General features: G+C 39.2%; 1 protein-coding gene across 1 annotated transcript; it reads left to right on the forward strand.

Moving 5' to 3' along the window:
• The first annotated feature begins 3997 nt into the window (after positions 1–3997).
• Positions 3998–18461, forward strand: LOC145988295 (uncharacterized). Its single transcript, XM_083123161.1, has 4 exons — positions 3998–4077; positions 12090–12151; positions 14241–15883; positions 18212–18461. The coding sequence occupies exons 1-3, from the start codon at positions 4060–4062 to the stop codon at positions 15850–15852; spliced, it is 1692 nt and encodes a 563-aa protein (XP_082979287.1). The 5' UTR covers positions 3998–4059; the 3' UTR covers positions 15853–15883; positions 18212–18461.
• The last annotated feature ends 1531 nt before the right edge of the window (positions 18462–19992 follow it).

A 19992-nucleotide genomic window follows, 5' to 3' on the forward strand; every position in this document is an offset into this window, starting at 1 on the left:
CGAGATGAAATAGTTTTCCAAATGCAAGAAATTTGGTTAATTCTCGTAAAGGTAAGCCTTAAATGCAATGGCAAATATAGACATATTTTAGTGTTAATAAAATAATTAAGAGTTACCTTTGTGAGAAATGGCCAAATTTCTTCCATTTGGAAATTCATCTCGTCGGCCAGTAAATATGAAATGTTTATTGTGAAAATTTTTAGCGTACGAGGAACAGTAAAAACGCATGTAAAACTAACACAGATATTTGTGGAACAATAAAACGAAAAGCCGGACCCCGTGGCTGAGTGGTTAGCACATCGCGCTGCGACGTAAAGGGTCCCGGGTTTGAATCCCGCTCGGGCATGGTTGTTTGTAAATGTCCATTCATCAATTTCATCACTCATCCCCATCTTCGCAAATTAGCCAAGAGCCACAAACCGCGAAGTAAAATAAAACAAATCAATCAATCAATCAAATATTACGAAAACTTCACGTCCCTAGTTGTTGGCCATTTTAATGGGATATTGTAGGCGGCACCAGGAAATTTTGTTACGAAGGCACGAGTACGAAATACTACCATGGTGTTATTTTCTCACTTGTAGAAATATTAAGTCAGGAACTTCCAGATAGAGGGATCTTTTGTCATTTGGTAATCGACAGCGGGTATATGATTTTTCATGTGCTCAAGACGCCTTTCTCTGTGACGTCAATCTTCTGCAGTTACCCACAGTCCCTCTCGATGATGTCTGACGTCATGCACGAGTACTTGAGATCTCCATATTGTAAATCAAGCAGCTTCCTCGCGGTCGAAAGAAGCATTGCATCTTATAGAACGCGCGTCATCAGGAAACACTAAGTTTTTAAGTTATTTTCAAGTTATTTGTTTTCGCATACAAGATCAGAACTATAAAATACAAAAAATGGATCTATTACATGTAGCTTTGAAAAAGAAAAGTAGTCAGATTTCTTGTACTTTTAAAATACAGACTTTAGAGAGTTCATTCTGCATTTAGACATCATGAGAAACCTAATATACGAATTTCGGTTTACAAAGCTGTGCCACTGAAGAACTTCATAAAGAAGTTGTTAAATTTCTATCAAAGGAAACTTGTGGCAAGAATAGTTTCTTTTTTCCTCAACAAGGCTAGGTCGGAAATTGAAAACAAAATCTCCATTATGGTGAATGAGCAGAAGTTAGAGGAAGATTATTTCCGTAACATCTTTGGCTGTTATGCATTAGAAGCTTCGGAACGAGTCACAAATCTCGAAGCAGCCAATTAACCAAGCGAGCCGCTGACGTCATCTCAACACAGAACCTATCGCTAAGCTCCTTGCTCAGGTTCTACACGCCCACTAGGCTTGCTAGACAGACTCGCGCAGTCCGCCGGAGATGTTCCGAAAGTAATTCGACTCTACAATAAACTGCTAATGAAGAATAACGCCATTGGCACATTTTCTATGGACGTAAAACTACGGTTAACTCACCGACCATAAAGACATAAGTTCTTAGTGAAATGGTGGAAATACTAATCCCGAAATACCCTCTTCCCTGCAATGTGTTGTGTGTGTTGATTAAAGTTCGGCGGATAGCAGAACTTCCTATTGAAAAAAGTTTCTGTTGAAATTGACTCGTCTCTCTAGACTTAGGCAACACACGCACTGCATTGCAGGGAAGCTAGTATTGCAGGATCTAAGTGGCCCATTATTATTGCCGGTGACTGTACCTGTTGAGTTAATTAATTAATAATCAGTACAGTGCATTAACAGCAGTCACTGCAGCAATATTTTGTCTACTTCTTCGATAGATTACGAGTACTTGTTTATCAAGTATTGCATTATCAAGATGCTCTGTGGGTATTAGATGAAAGCTGACTTCACATAGAGAGACGTCTACAGAAGTCATAAAATCTCACACGCACACTTTTGGTTCGTCTAGGTCACGGCCATTCTGTTCTAGGTTCCCGTTCACTTCCTACCACAATATGACTCAGTTTGCGAAAGGTATATTCTTCTCGTTCTGTTTAAGCAGTGTTAAATATTTGAGTTCTTGCACCTGTCGAAAATGTGTTTCTCATTTTTCTGTACCTTTTCCCCCCTCCTCATTCTTCCTCTTTCTTTTTAACATTTTCTCTACTTTTTTCTCGGTGGCCGCGGTGGCTCAGTCGGTAACGCGTCTGACTACCATGCTCAAGGTCCCGGGTTCAATCCCCGGCCGGTTCAAATCCGGGAACTTTTCTAACGATGGAAGCGGCCCCAGCGCCCACCCAGCGTCGAATAACATGGGTACCTGGGGGAAAACCTGGGGGGTAAAGGCGGTCAGGGGCGTGATGCTGATCACATCACCCCCACTCACGACCGGATCAAGAAAGTGTGGGGCGTTACCCCCACACCCCCTATACGCCTTCATGGCGTTGTGCTAAGCACAGGGGAGCACTTTACTTTTTTACTACTTTTTTCTCTGTTTTCTTTCTTTTGTAACTTCTTGCTCTTGTATTTATTACTCTGTTTTTCTTTTTACATTTTCCCTCCTTCTTCTAATCTTCCTTCCTCTGTTTTCTTTTTTACATTTTCCTCTAATATCTCTTTCTCTGTTTCTCTTTTTACCTTTTATCTATCCCTTTTTCCTCTGTTTCTCTTTCGTCTTTACCTTCCCCCTCCTTTTTCTTCCTCTATTTCTCTTTCTTCTTAACCTCTTCCCCTCCTCTTCCTTTCTCTATTTGTCTTTCTTTTTTACCTTCTTCCTCTCCTCTGTCTTCCTCTGATTCTCTCTTTTTTACCTCTTCCCCTCCTCTTTCTTCTTCTATTTCTTTTTCTTCTTTACCTCTTCCGCTCCTCCTTATCTTCCCTTTTACCCTTTGCTCTTCTCTCTTTTCCCCTATTTTTCTTTTTACTTCTTCCCCTCCTCTTTCGTCTGCTATTTCTTTTTCTTCTTTACCCTTTTCCCTCCTCTTCAATCCTCTATTTATCTTCCTTTTTACCTTTTTCCTCTCCTCTTCTTTTCCTTTATTTCTCTCTCTCTTTTACCTTTTCCCCTCATCTTTCATTCTGTTTCACTTTATATTTACCTCTTTCTCTACTCGTCTTTTTATCATTTGTTTCTCACTCTGTCTATCTTGCTTTCTTTCATTGTTGATTCTCTAGACAGAGGTCCTATAGATTTGAACCCTGCTTAAGGCAATGATGTATCAATTTGACATAATCATCCTTTCATCTCGTCGTCGCGATTAACCTAGAAAAGCCTGGTACAATAACCAAAAGAGAAACAAAATGTCACTCTACGTATAATACTGTTACTTGGAGGATACTTCGGTGGATGGCTCATCTGCACCTCAAATTCGACACCCCTTGAGATAACTAATCATTCACTCGCATTCAAGCTGGAGGGGGTGTGCAAGGCACTTTCTTCCTATACCAATAATTCACCTAAGGAGGGCAGAGTACCTTTTACCCTTTGAAATTCCAATATCTGAAAATAGAAAGAAACTAGTAGATATTCTATCTAAAAATGCATGTATTTGTTCAGTAGGTAATAAGGTATTTGGATATCTATAAGAAGCAGATAAGAAAAATACAACAGAAAAATAATGATTTTATACTGCCAGTAGAATAATATTGTACAATCAAATAATTATAATTTGTCTCTTAGAATTGGATATGTGTAAGTTATCAACATATATATCTCTCATAAAACGTAAAGTAAGCACCGCTGTACTCAACTCTTTACTAACAATACAACAAAGATGCGGCGATACCTCCTTAAGAAACATTCATCACAAGATTTAACCTGATGCTCATTGTTAAAGCCTGCGCAACAAAGACTCCCCATTGTTGCGGTATTTAGCACCTACGTTCCGGAGAACTGTCACAATTCTTCCTCTGGAAGGACTCCAGCCGTGACACTGGAATTTCACTCATTACTCACCCTTGGTCCTGCACCCAGTGAAAGTGTGGCGGGGCAATTACTGAAAGTGCAAGGCGTATAAAGCGTCAAGAAAATTAAGAAGCAGAACATTCACACGTCGATCTCATGCTTGTTAAGGCTACAAGTTGTCCAACGTTCGTTTCTCAGTGCCAACAATGTCCTATATACTAATCGTAAGTACTCATTGCAATCTGTTCGCAGGTCGCTTTACATGTGGGGGTGGTGGGAGTGTTATATCCAGGGAAGGGAAATACATATTCACGTGTGAAGCTGACATCAGTTATATTTAGTATTATCTTCACGCATCGTGGCATGTAGACTCGAAAATTCACTTTTTATTTTTAAATTTGTGCATATTTTGGCTGATATTTATATGAATGAAAAAAAATGTAAAAGAGAATGCCATAGCATCCTATGAAATACTTTCTGCCGTAATAAATCAATATTTTTTTTCAATTTGCAAAAATTTGGATCTAAAAATTTTGTTGCTCGCTTCGCTCGCAGTTTTCTTCATTTCTGTAATGCAATGTAAATTACCAGGGAGATAAGTTATAACTACTATGTACTTCAGAGACAATTTATTTATTCGTTATGGTGCGCCTTTGTTGCTGCATTTATATATACACGCACGCGCACACACACACTCACATACGCACACGCACACGCACACGCGCACACACACACACATACCCAGTCAATGCGATAAAACTAAGAACAGTGAGATAAAGTGAAGTTTTTCTTTCCCGACTGAACTTTTATCAAGGCTTTTGCCCCTCTAACCACAGGGTCTGTGCACGCCTATGCGCTTCTTCTATATATATATTTTTAATTTTACACTCACAACTCTTTGCTTTTGCTATTGTAAACACTTTAAATTTTCCTTGTTATTTACAATTGTTGTCAACCAAGAGAATGAGGGCATTGAGATATTTTCTCAAAATTTCGTAGGGGGCTAAAACCCCCTCAGCCCCCACCTTGCGTATGCCAGGGCTCATGACTACTCCAGCAAAAATCAAGTGCATTAGTCTGGACGGCATTAACATAAAAACTAAAATCCGTGCGATGTGCTTTTTGATTTCTCTTTTTAAATTTTGTTTTAAGCCCAATTTTATGCACAATTATACTAATTGGGACTAGACCTACAGTTTAAAGTGGAATCCGAACCATACGCACCTCCACAGAATACCGTACCCGATTACAGGAGGTGTGTTTATCAATTGTAACTCAACTTATCTTAAAAAAATACCAAGATTTGCCGCTCCTGAAAAATCTGTCATATTGAAAAAGAGTGAACAAAGTTTAATTACATGCACCAGTACAATTTTCAACCATAACTAGCATGCTACTCAACATATGTAAACTTTCCAGTAACTTCGTTTATACGTTTTTAAAAAAATATTTTTACTCTAATAAAAATGATTCTTAAATTAAAAATATTTCTACACAATAATATTTTGCCATTTTATTCTGAAATCACGAACAAAATTGCTCCACCTAGAGAAAGAGTTTATTAGATGTAGCGATGAACAACATGGGAAATTTGATATGGCTATATATCGTCACAGACGATACGATATTTTTTCGTATCGTGATATCGGCAATATATCGTCTTCACGACATACAGTGCTCAAAAAAATTTTGCATATTCAGGGTTTGTGATGATTTTATTTTACTAGATATATGGAATCATATCCAAGAGTACAGGGGATACATACAAACAGACAGTAATCATTCAGAAGAAACAAAATCACACCAGAATCACACCAGAAGCATAAGATTGAAAATGTGGGATGCGAGACACAAAACAAAGGCAGTGCAATACCGTGTACCTACGGCTCGCAGGCATGCTTGGGATCAACAGATTGGAGTTCAGTTCCGTGTATAGCCACCTCGAACCCGAAGGCATGCTTGAACACGACGGGGCATGCTAAGGATCACAGCATTCAACTTCTCCTGAGGAAGATTGTCCTACTCTTGAAAGGCAGCTTCCCGCAATTGCACCTTGTTCACAGGAGGATTTTCACGGCTGACAATTGCTCGCTTCAGGTGTCCCAATGCATGTTCTACACAGTTCATGTCTGGAGAATACGCCGGCCACACCATGCGTCGAATGCCATGCATATCAAGGAACTCTTGAATCACTCTGGCTCGATGTGGTCGAGCATTATCATCCACCAGCGTGAAGCCATCCCCCACAATTGTAGAGAAACCTGCTCCCAACGGTTCGAGAATAGCGTTTCTGTACATCAGACCAGTCATGTGACCCTGGAGGGGAATTAGGGGCGTACGTCGACCAAACATGATTCCACCCCCAAAACATGATGGAGCCCCCTGCTGCTGGTGACGTTCCTGGATGAAGAGCTCGTTCAATCTCTCCTCTGATCGTCTCCAAACCCTTTTGCTTTTGCTTAACTGGTGCAATCTGATGGTGACCTCGTCTGTAAAGAGCGTGTGCCCCCACTGTTGCTGACTCCATTCGCTGTGCATTGTTGCCCACCTTACACGGTCTCTCTTATGGTGTGGTTTCAGAGGAACCTTGGGTATGGGTCTTCTTAACGTCGGTCCTTCCTCATGAAGTCTATTCCGCACTGTCTGATTGGAAACATTTGCTCCTGAGGTTCTCCGCAGATCCTGGCACATGTCTACGACATGCTGAAATCACCACGAACCAAACTTCCCTGCGTGTTGTTTTGCATCCTTGGTCGATCAGCAACTGATTGTGTCTCCCTGAACTTTTTCCACACTCGAGAGACATCACTTTGGCTCACTCCAACACGGGCAGTGACGTCCACTTGGCGATATCCCTCTTGCAGCGGCGTTACAATTCGAATGCGGTCCGTAGCAGAAATGGTTGCTCGAGGCATGTTGCCCTTCGTTTTCCACCCGCTCTCTGTGCAGTTTCCAACTCACAAGTGCGGATAAGACACGGACAATGCCTCCCATCGGGCTGCTTTCAAATCTGCTCAGGGATCATGTGGCAACTACTGCCCTCTATCTGCTGAATATTGAACTCACTGTGGACATTATGTTGGTTTCTGTCTCGGGCATTGCTCACATAATGAACATTGTATAACTTTTGGGAATATCGCGACCCAAACCGCATGCAATCATAATATGCAAAACTTTTTTGAGCACTGTATAACGCCAAATATCGTGACGATATATATCGCCGACACGATATACATCTCCAAAATATATCTTAACGATATATCGTCTAGTTGATATCACCTGGACGATATTTTATCAATATCGCGATATATCGTCTGGACGATATATCGCCAAACATTAAAATTTTAAAAAATATAGTAATGTATAAGTTTTGGTAGAAAAACTGAACTGATCGATACAATTCACATGGCTAACATTTTTCAAGATGGCAAAATTTCAAGATGGGAAATTTTCGGGATATATTCAAGGTAATTTGAGACACACATACCAAAATGTTTATTTTTCCTATACTTTTGACCATGTTTATACATATATATTCACAATAAGTTTTTATAATCAGAAAATAGATTTCAATTCTCTCATTTTTAAAATTGTGACTATTAGATGCCGTGTTCCATTATACTTTAGCATATTCAATTATTATAAGTAAGAGAGGCGCATATAGAGGCCTAAAGTTGACCATTTTCCTGAAACAATTAGATATAATATTTTTATAAAAAATATTTACTTCTGTGTTGATAATAATTATAATAAAGTGGATATGAAAAAAAATTTACTTACATAAACTGCCATTATGTTGGAAGTAGAAATTGCGTCTTGCATTTGTTGCCTGAAAGGAAGAGAATAGTTTCAATTGTACAAAAAAAAGAACATTATAATTCTTTTTCTACTACTCATAGTAACGTTTGTCTGTTCCTCCCCTTTACATTAACTATTTCTGCACTGTGTATATCAATGTTCGTGTATGCGTTTCATTTACATTACTTCTTTCTCTACTACTCATGACAATGTTAGTGTATTCCTCTTGTTCTCCTGATTTTCATTCTTGCTCCTTCCGTCTGACATTTCTTCATCTTCACTTTCAGAATGTAACTTCCTTTTGCAATTTCCTTCCGTGTGAGTGCTATTTCAATCTTTTTATATCACTTTCCTTCCTTGTCTTTAAACATTTTGGTTTGACTGCTTATTTTCCTCCTCCCCAATTCCACTCTGTGCTACTGACCTTCAGCCACCATACAGATTACATCAGTTCTAAAGCCATAGAAACTAGTGGATTAAATCACAGATATCATCAATGCTTCTGCCCTCACAGCAAGCGTTTTACCCATTCTTGAATATGGTTCTTGTGTTTGGTCCGTGGCTTGTGAAAACAATATAATAAGCAAAGTTGATTTTTTTTTTGACAATTGTTAGGCATCGATTCTCGGTCCTTATAAACCTTTCCAAACCTGAAATTCTATTCTCTTGAATCATGAATTCTCCACTAGAGAATCCTTGCCATATCTTGATCCCATATATGAATAAGAAATGCAATAACTTGTACGCAAAGCTTCAAGGTTATTCTTTAGGATAGGGTCACTTCTTTATGGCGAATTTCTGCAATTCATTAAATAATCCTCTACGCTTCCATATCTCTGTCCAGACTTTCAGAACGGCGAACATCAAGCAGCTGTTGTTATTGTTATTCTTATTGCGTGTGTTTGTATACCTTATTGCTTTTTTTTACCGTTGATATTTTGATGTACTTATATGAATTTAATCTATGCTTATGATTTTTGAATAAATGAAAAAGGCTCTTCTTCTTTTACGATTTACATGCATCTGCCTCTCTTGCTGTATCTTCTCTTATCGCTCCATATCTCTCATCAAATTTCTCTTCCTCCTTTTTTCTTATAATTTTTCATTACTCATATTGCTTTTACATGTCTTACTCTCCAAAGCCTTCCAAGTCCAACCCTTCTTCTATCAGGGAGGTCTTCTATCACTACACTGCTTTGGTTGGTGCATTCCCAGGATATGTATCAAAAATACATCAAGCAGTATAACCGGTCACGGTGTTCCATCATCACGATAAAATTCACACTTCGTTCTTTACATGGTAGTATGTTTTCACTTTTTCGTTGTAGCAGCACGGTACAGCGGAGAGTTTTGTTCTTTCACTGCTCTTTCAGGATACACACCTCATGCGATGTGTTCACGTCTCGTCACCCGACATTTAGACAAGCACTTCTGACTTCATTCTGTCACAATGCGTGTCCTCACTCACTTTCTGCGTAAGTGAAAATATAGAGGCAGTGAAAGCTACAGCGAAATGAGAGTTGGAAGTTCATGGGCCTTATTTTGACTATTTCGCTTGGATTTCTGCCTTCGTAGACTGATAGCGAAGAGAATGGCCCGCGAAATATATAAGGGAACAAACACGATGCTCAAACTCAGAGCTCGAACTCAGGATCTCTGCACTGTAAAGAAGTTGACTGGAGAAATGTTGGTCTATGACAATAGAGAGACATACATCATTATCATACATCGAGAAACGGACAGACAAGAGAAAAATAAAATAAATGAAACATGAAGAAGCGAACCAGAGGGAAAAAGAGGAATGGAGAGAGAAAATGAAGAAAGAATAAAACACAGAGAGACAGATGGAAGTAAAATTATAGAAGACATACGTGAAGAGAGAGAATAACATAAAGAAAACTCGAGGATGAAAGAACATCAATAGGCAAACAGAGAATGAAAATCAAATAGTAGCCTACATAAGAAAAAAGAGATAAATAAGGGAACTCCAGAGAGAAAAAGAGAGAAATGAAGATATAAAAGAAAAAGGAAGGAAAGAAAATTTAGAAACAGACAGAAGAAATAAGAAACAATACACAAAAGATGAGAGAGATAGACATAAAAAACTCGAAAAAGAGGGAAATGAAAGGAAATACAATATAGAGACAGATAGAGGGAAGGAAAGAAGGATTAAGCGACAAAGTGAATACAGGAGAAAACAATGCAGAGAACGGAAGACAAATGCTTGAAAAACAAAATAAGGAACGAGAGAGAAAGTAAGTAAGAAATAAAATCCAAGACATAGCAAGAAAGATGAACATCTAGAGGAACAAGGAGAGAAGGATAGAAAAGGGAGAAAGAACATAATGAGGCCATGCTCTCATATTCCACCGATGAACCCTATGAAGGTTCTCATATACAGTGGCATCCATTTCGATCTTCAGCCGAGAGATCGGGAGAGAAGCGTGGCGCGCGGCGCTGACGGAGATGCCGACATTTGCGGCCTGTAATGCCCGCTTATTTTTATGGACATATGCAGACATTTATATAAATATTGCAAAACGAGCACTAACCTGTGTTATAATATATCATCTGTAATTCATCCAAGTTCTGCCCTTATATACACAAAAAATACGCTTTAGAAACGATGTTAAGAGCCACAGATAATAGAACATTTTAACCATAATTTTGACCAGTAACGTCCTGCTTAAGTTTATATCCTTGAAAGAGTTTTGTGTCCATGGGGATCGTTTGGAGGTTTCGAATGTGCAACACTGTATCAAGATTACGCTGCAGACGAAACCGTTAAAAGTGAATGGTTTTCGTGAGCTTCCTTGCAATCCGAAATCTCCGAGCTCGAGTATTTTTGTTCCTTCGCGACTAGATGAAGACAGAGCTGTGAATATAGTGGCGAGCAATGTAAACCAAGAGCGTGTTAATTTCGTACTGTGCGCAAGAGTGTTATTCTTGGTTACTTGCAGTTACTTGTTTGTGTTATTGCAGTGTGTATGTGTGTTGTGTCAGTTAGACGATTGGAATGCCAGCCGCAAGGTTCACGTTAGAACAAAGATTTATTATGTATGACACGTACATGAAAACAGACTCGTGTCGAGACGTGTATAGGCAATTTGTACAGAAATTCCCAGGCGTTTCAACTCCACATAGAGATACGGTTAGACATCTTGTCCTTAAATTACGAGAAACTGGATCGTTAAATTTTAAAACACCTAAGCAAAAACGACGGATTCTAACCGAAGCAAAACTCGATGATATTATTGCAGCGTTAGAACGTTCTCCATGCCTATGCCGTGTTTCACAAGAGGTGGGCGTGTCAAAATCATCGGCACATACAGCCACTAAGCTACTAAAATTAAAACCGTAATCTTATAACACAGGTTAGTGCTCGTTTTGCAATATTTATATAAATGTCTGCATACGTCCATAAAATTAAGCGGGCATTACAGGCCGCAAATGTCGGCATCTCCGTCAGCGCCGCGCGCCACGCTTCTCCCGATCTCTCGGCTGAAGATCGAAATGGACGCACGGTAGAAGAGAGTAGGCTAACGGTGTGACATGGGTCAAAATACTTCCACGGTTGTGACACCTAAGGTGTAGTCTAGTGTTAATCTTTATTTACCTTGCTTACATGCCAACTATGTATTATCATAATGAAAACATTAAGGGAAGAAGTGACAGCCTTTGAGGGTGTCAACATATTGCCTGGTACAAGTAGCCTTGAACAATAGCTTCATGCGTACGACACTTAACACAGTATAAAGCCATTTATCGCAAAAGTGTTCATGTTATTCAAAATCAAAATTTATCCTGGAGAAGGAGAATTAAAGTAAAATACGTGAATTGAACAGTGCTATGAAGAGGAGTTGAGTTGAATTGGTGTTTTAAGTCCACTTTATGCAGAGTAAGGCTAATTGGGACTGAACGTACAGTTTAAAGTCGGATCAGAACCATTATGTGCCTTCACCGGGTATCGAACCCGAGACCCCTTCATTACAAGGCGACGACGCTACCACTGCGCCATCGGGGACGCCCGAAGGTACAGAGAAAGCTTCGGATTAGGACCCTACACATTCTCGATATCGGTCACAGTGCAGATGATGCGATCAGCGCCACGCTTTTGCCTGTAAAACTTGATTGATAAATTAAGTTTATTGACTTCGCCTTTCTACCACTTTTGGCTAATCGCGAAGATGAGGATATGAGTGTTGATATTGAAGAAGGGGCAAACACAAATATATGGGGACAGCCATACAGAGGATTATCCTGACTATAGCTCTAGGCGCCAGAGCCTCGTTAGTCTGCAAATATGTAGTCCAGGATCTACAACGTGGAAGGGAAGTTGGCATTTGAGTGTCTCTATAAAGGGTCACCCCTTAAACCCCTGCATAGCTTGACTTGCGATGCACAAATTAATGAATTTGTTCATTTCTTGTTCTTTCAGATACGTTTTCTATTTCTTCTTCTTCTTATCCTCGAGACTAAAGCAGAAGGAAAACATACAGGGTAAGCTTTATTATTTTGAATTTTATTTACCTTTCTTTATGATTCACGTTCTCAATGACGACCAAACAGCTGAATTCTATGCATATTTTATTTTATCATACATATAACATGGGATCCATGAGTATAACCGTTCAAATTGTCCGTGACTGTTTTCTAAATTTTTGCTCTTACATCCTATGTGTTTTTAAGCGATGGAATTTTATGTATGCTGGTGCAGAGCTTGTCAACAGCTTGTTTTGACTTTTCTCTTAATTCTTGAAGTGCTTATCGGATTAAATAATCTGCAAGAAAATGGCGATGGACAATTTGCACTGTAATACTCATGGGTACCACTTGTACCACGTGTATGTATGACCTCTCAGTAAATCTTCTTAAGGCACGCTGTATGGAAGCAACACAGGTTCTTAATATGTAAATTGCTATGTTCCACAGTTTAGGAAGGGAAGAGAGGATTAGATCCAGTATTTCTTTTAAAAAAAGAACTTCAAATACTTCAAAACTTGGTCAAACTTAACACCCCCGACTACTAAAATAATTCCCTTACTGCTTTCCTACTGAACATGCAAGTAAGGTTACTATTTTGAAAATTACCTGTATGCATCTACCTTGGTCAAATTTACGCGAAGATCTGCCAACATGGCCCTCGGTTTCCATGACAAACGGTGCTGCCATCTGTTATTGTAAATTTACCGCAAATCGGCTTTAGTACAGCCTTAACATTAATCTCAGATTCAGTACTCAAATTTTAATGATAATATGTGATAAAGCACATTGAAACGACTTTTTTTCACAAGAAAAATAACAGAGAGAGAGAGAGAGAGAGAGAGAGAGAGAAGAGAAGATTGATGTTCTTACACACACACACACACAAAGACTGAACGACAGACAAATATTGAGAAACCGAGAGAGATAAAGATGGGAAGAGAAGGATTGGTGCGGAGCACATCCAGCTGCTAACAATTCGCGAAAATCGGTTTCTCAAACATGCTTGTAACACAAAACTTATCCATCCTAACGAACTTACATGCATTATTTTCACAATTACATTACTAATAATGTCTACGTCGTTAGGTTAGGAGGCCAGGTTTAGGCCTGCTAGCAACCAATTTTCACACTTTGTTAACAGCTGATGTGCTCCCACCCGAACCGGAAGAGATTGAGGAGATCCCTTAAATAAAGTAAGACCTACACGCGTCAGAAGCAGAGGGATAGAATCAGTAGGAATTTTAATAATAGCTAGTTGCATTTAATGCATCATAAAATCAAAAGTGGATGATAGCGAGAATGAATATAATGAGTTATTTATTTGAGAAGGATTTTACGGAAAAAATATTACGGTAATTAGCATTAGTAAGTCAATTAAATAAAAAGTACGCATTACACCGTTAGAATAGGAAACATTCTTGAAAACTTGCATACTTCCTACCAAATTGACATATTTTCCCCTCCTGTTTATAATTTTTTTAGCAATTCTCAATCTATAATCTTGGTAGCTTCTTACGAGACATCTAGTGGCAATATATGAGAATACCATGAAGAATATCAACGACGGAATTTAATAGTCTTTCCCATACATATTGGTGCACAGAATGGGTCGAAAATGAGTCCCTTTCGCGGATTTTCAGAAACATATAGCGATAAAAAGTTGAGTCTGATCCCCTTACGGCATATAGAAAATATTAATGATTTAAGAATATTTCTAGCCGAATCACGTTGGCGTTAAATATTAGTATACTTTGAAAAAATTGTATTCCGCCTTCCCGAAAAAGAAACATATTATTTTTGGAAAATTCAGAAATATTATAAGCACAAAAGAGACATTATATGATCCTATTACCTCCATTAAAAGGAAAAATCATTTTTAACTGTTTCTGTTTTTCATGGATAATGCTTCTCCTAGACATAGAGGAGAGTAACAATCAGTTGTTGACTGGCCCAGTTGCGAAACTAATGTCTAAAAGTGAATTATGAACCTCGGCCTGCATCCACCGTGACGAACTAATGTCAAGAGGGAGGCTGGAAGAAGACATATTCATTGTACTTACTGTAGTGAGTGATAGTTTTTTTATAGTCTCTTGTCCTTTTCCAGGAAGAAAAAGAACATGAAGGTGAAGGAAGTCCACGTCCCACATCTCATCCACTACAACCACCACTACTATACGAAGCACACGCACCATCATCACCACCACCACAAACACGTGAAGGTCGAAACACACTCGTACGAGGACAAAGGAGACTCGGCAGTGGAACCCTCGCATGACCAGGACAACTCGGCCAGTTCGACGGCGAGGGTCAGGAGGTACAAGGTAGCCCGGTACGGCTCCAAGGGAAAGCCTGGATACATCCCTGGAGAGGGAAGAGGATACCATCGTCACAGGGAAGGACCGTACAGCAAACTGTTCAGAAGCCACGCCAAGAAAGGGAGTCCAACAAGATACGGGAGCGACTACGCCAAAGGCCACGGCCAATACAGGAAGTATCCTCACAGGAAACACAAGATGACAAGGCCAAGAGACTTGCAGAAAAGTGAATCTAAAGGTGCGCATCTTTTCTCTGAACCGGGACACAAGCCGAAACCTGAGCACCATGGAAACGTGGTAAGGCATCCCGTGAACGCATACATTGAACCTAAACCATACAAGCAGCTTCCGCACCAAGAGCCGAGCCAGAAGGGAACTGATGCAGAGCTTGTAGAGAGCGAACTGAAGGCGGAGAAGCTGGCACAAGAATTATTCGAAGAGAACCTGAGGAAGCAGAGGAAACAGAAGGAGATGGCTCAGCACCAAGATGTACCTGATGTGGACACTGGTCACCATTATGGAAGGAAAGCGAAGCAGCAAAAGCTCTCGAGGAACAGAACTAGAGACCACAGTCGGGAACCTGCTTACGTGCACGTTGACGACACGAACTTAGGAGGATCACTAGCGTATGCAGGGAGTGAAGCCATCGAGCACAGAAAACCAGTGAACTACGGTGATGTTGAGGCACAATCGCATCTGAGACAAACTGTGTACAACATCCCGCAAGTCAGCACCTGGGAGCACCACATAGATCACGACAGCGAGCAGTGGTACCCTGGAGACCTGGGAACCAGCGAATCAAGACACCAGGCGCAAGGCAGCGTCTTCCAAGAAGCGTCTCGCTACGTTCTAGACAACCTCAGTGCACGACCAACCGACCATCCTCTGGTCCAGTACGCCAACGAAGACACCAGCAGCCTTCACACACATGAAGAATCTGCACGATACGGGGACAAGCGATCCCAGTACACACACGATGGAAATCGAGCTATATACCCGAATCCAAGTGAGGGCGAGTACGAAGAACCAAAGACCGCCTACGATCAAAACTACGCACAGTCGTTCAGCCATCAAGAGCACTGGCAGCACCACACGGCAGAACCATACCAGAGCCCCAACGAGTATTACCGCACCCTGGAGGAGGCCCAGCAGAGCACTGAATACCATGCCCAGCACCCCACAGGGGGTGAGTTCGGATCCCGATTGAATCTTCACCAAGAACATTTCTTCGAGAACTTTCCTGAAGATGACCACCTGCTTGAGGAGCGATCCTTTTCGGAGAAAAGCGACAGCCTTTCGCCCCCGGAAAACATCGAGCTGTCGCAAGAATCGACGGAGACTACAGACTTTCATCCGTTGCTGTGGAAGCCAGAGTACTTTGTGAAGTTGATCGGTAACTGAAGTCAAATCAATGAAATGATGGAATACAGAGGTAAGGAATAGTAGACTTAATTTGATTTATTTATTGAATTGGTGTTTTAAGTCCACTTTATGGACAGTAAGGCTAATCGGAACTGGACCTACAGTTTAAAGTGGAATCCGTTCACTATGTGCCTCCACAGAGTATTGAACCCGGGACCCCTTGATTACAAGACAACGACGCTACCACTGCGACATCAGGGAGATCAGTAGACTTAATCTAATAAACTAACTAACTAAATCTCTAGCCTTCTTAAACCCGAAGGTTCATGGCTGCAGCAACACAGGGCTTCCATCTTTCCCTATCTTGAGCAAGATCTATATACTCTTTTCCATCCCTACCGATTTCCTTTAGGTCCATCTCAACGTTATCCCTTCATCTTCGTCTTGGCCTTCCTACAGGTCTCTTACCATCAGGTTTCCCAACAAGAATCCTGTAAACTCCTCTTTCCTCTTCCATTCGTGCCACATGGCCTGCCTTCCTAAGTCTTCTTGATTTAATTATTCTAATAATATCTGGACATGAATACAAAGTATGTAGTTCTAAATTATGTGACCTTCTCCACTCACCTGTCTCCTCATCCCTTTTAGGTCCAAAGATTTTCCTAAGGATCTTATTTTCAAATACTCTCAATTTATGTTCCTCTTTCAATGTAAGGGACCAAGTTTCACATCCATATAATAGTACAGGCAAAATTACTGTTTTGTATATTTTAACTTTTAGTTTCTTAGATATTAAACGAGAAGACAAAAGTTTATGAAGAGAAAAGTAACATGCATTTCCTGAATTAAGCCTGCTTTTTATTTCCTCTTTAATATCATTTTCATTTGTTAATATTACACCTAAGTATTTGAATTTGGAAACTGGTTCAAACTAGTTGTTATCAATAATTAGATTTTGATTATTACCTAACACTTGGTATCGGAATGTAAGCATATATTTAGTTTTCTCTTTGTTAACTTCCAAACCTATCTCTTTAGCAGTTTTGAAAAATATTTTAGCATTATTCTTAATTGTATTTATATCATCCCCTAATAAGTCTACATCATCTGCATATGCTAACAACTGAGTCACACCATTTAATTTTAGTCCTTCTTTAGTTTCTTTTACCTTCCTAACAGCATACTCTAAGGCAAAATTAAAGAGCAATGGAGATAATGCATCTCTTTGTTGTAATCTCCTTAATCTGATTGTTATATGAAATATTCGATGGCTAGGGAGAGCATAGAAAGGTGAAATCATACATCAGAAAAATCTATGAACGAACGAACTACTCAAACTGACTCAGTCGAAAGCACAAAACTTTGACAAAAGAAGGGATTGATGTTCCAATGCTTGATTTTATTGTTGAACAGGGTCATTAATATGAGTAGAGGAAAAAAAATTGGAAGAAGGCAAATATAATTAAATATCTCAGGACACAAGGCTACAGGGCTTCATATTGCTTCTAATGGGAGTCTTCCACAGACCTTTGTATATGCCCTTATCCATAACAACTTATGCATAGATGCAGTGTGCCGATGATTGGTGATTTTAATTCCTAATTCGCCTTTCCTTTTTCCTTCTTATCTGAGCTCCTATCCATTGATCGATTGATTTGGTTTATTTAATTTCGCACTCTTGCCACTTTTGGGTAATCGCGTCTATGGGTATGAATGATGATAGGACAATAACAAACATGTATGGAAGACACAACACAAGTGCCGTATAGGATTAATGTAGCTGTGAGTCCAGACGCCAGAGAGGTGTAAGGGGTGGCCCTTCCACGTAGTACACCCAATTGTCAACCTCACTTCCACATAGTACACCCTGGACTGCATTTTGCAGACTAACGAGGCTCTGGCGTTTGGACCCACGGCCAGTATAATCCTTGTAGGGCTGTGTGTGTGTTGCCCTCTTTTTTTGTCCTTATGTGTGCTAAGTGCCCCTTTACAGCTTCAACTTCTAATTAAAGTAAGAATATGTTACTCTGACATTACAGTAATGTTATGTTAGTTATACATTATTATTGGTAAAGGGATGAACCCCGTATAATTTGACGGGTGCAAGATAGCTCGAGTGCTGACGCACTTAAAATTACATATTCAATAAATCAATCCAGGCTTCACAGCTTCGTTGGCCTACAAGGTGCAGATAGCGGGGTATACTACGTGGAAGATAGGTTGACAATCGTGTGTTAAGGTCACCACACCCTATATATACCCCTCGAGCTCGAATTCACTTGGGCTTCCTGTCTCTTGGTTATTTTCGTGAGAAGCATGATTCACTTAACCACTTCCATGCTTCACTTACAGACCACTTGCACAGAATAATGTATTTAAGTCTTACTTTCTTTTACAGTTAAAACAGATCGAGGGAGAATCTGGCCAGTAGAGACTACAGACTGGAGAAAGTAATTTCGGCAACGATGACGTCACAATCCTCTGTGCTGCAGCGAGTTGCATCGGATCGAATCGATTTTTGCCTGTGTAGGGACATTGTGATAACGCCCTCACATTATTGCTATTACTATAATGTTGTCAATGATTTATATTGTTGTTGTTTTGTTGTTATACATGTTTAATGAACAAATATAAAACACGAAAACCTTTCTTCTTTTCGGAAATTATTAGATAAACATGGTTACCTTGCCTACGTACAGTCAGGAGGAATTTTAAGTCTATGAGCTGAAACCTCTATTATTTACCACTTGGTGGCAAACAAGGCAAATAACTGTAAAACGTAAGAGATAAAATAACACATATACGGTGCAAATTGTGAGAATCTTAGGTTAGGTTTCAATAAATCCATATAAACGCTAAAGTTCTTCCGATTGTATAAATTTTGTACCCTTGCAGATGAGATTTGTTTCTACTTTATCGTAAGAATCAAGGTAAGATATACTTTAAAGTCATGCGATACGAATTTCTTAGCACATTATTTCTGAATTAATTTGCACGCTGAAAAAAAGTTAATCGTTTCAAATGATTTGACATATTAATAAATATTTTCGATTGGATTGTTGTTTTTAGTCAACCTTATACGCAGAAAGGCTAATCGGGACTGGACCTACAGTTTAAATTGGGATCCGAACCACTGTACGTTAAAAAGCTCCAAAAAGAATATTGTTGTTTGTGGAGATTTTAACATTAATGTATCTAAAGACACAGCAGAGAAAATAGTTTTCTGGATGTAATGAACTCTCTTGGTCTGTTTCATACAATTACAACTCCAACTAGAATCACCAACAAAACAAAAAGTACAATAGACAATATTTTTACCAATATAAACGTTAATAAATATTCAGTAGAAACTTGTATAGGTTTTTCTAACCATGATTCTCAGCTTATTAAGGTAAACGCAATAGAAGACAATCGAAATCATAAACCACGCGTAAAATTCAGATTTGTTAAACCCACAAACAATGATAAGAACATTTCAAAATTCAGAAACGCGCTAAAATCAGAAACATTGGATTTTATAAACAATATGGCTGAACACGTAAACGAGAAATTTGAAAAATTTCTTGATACTGTAAGATACCATTTTAATAAATGTTTTCCCATTGAAACAGCATGAGTTCACAACAAAACCAATTGCCTAAGGATAACCAAGGAAATTAAAAATCTTAGCAAATTAAAACGACCATTGCATAAACAGAGTAAATATGCAAACAGCCCTATCCTTAAAGATCATTACAAACAGTACAACAAAGATTACAAACATTAAAGCATTGCAAACAGTTGTATGTACATAAAAAGTTGAATAATTCAGAAAACAAAACTGCAGAACTATGGAAACAGGTAAAAAAACGAACACGAATCAAGAAAAGTTAAATAACGTGAAAAGATCTTTCACGCATTCTTTTTATATGGCCCCTACTACAGACGAATACATTTCCAGCATAATTCGCAATATGAAATACAAGAAGTCAACAGTGCTAGATTCAATGCCTATTAACGCGATCAAAGAGATTTGCACGTACATTAACGAGTCTTTGGCTAAATTAATTAACGAGTTTATGAAAAATGGCAGCTTTCCAGACTTTCTAAAATATCAAAAGTAATACCCTAATATAAGAAAGGAAATAAAACAAAAATTGAAAACTACAGACCAATTTCCTTATTGTCAATATTTTCAAA

Source organism: Lepisma saccharinum, chromosome 5 (assembly GCF_977018435.1).
Source record: "Lepisma saccharinum chromosome 5, izLepSacc3.1, whole genome shotgun sequence".
Taxonomy (NCBI): domain Eukaryota; kingdom Metazoa; phylum Arthropoda; class Insecta; order Zygentoma; family Lepismatidae; genus Lepisma; species Lepisma saccharinum.

Coding starts and splice junctions, on each gene's coding strand:
- LOC145988295 (XM_083123161.1), top strand. Junction 12,152..14,240: donor GCAGAAGGAAAACATACAGG/GTAAGCTTTATT, acceptor GTCCTTTTCCAG/GAAGAAAAAGAACATGAAGG.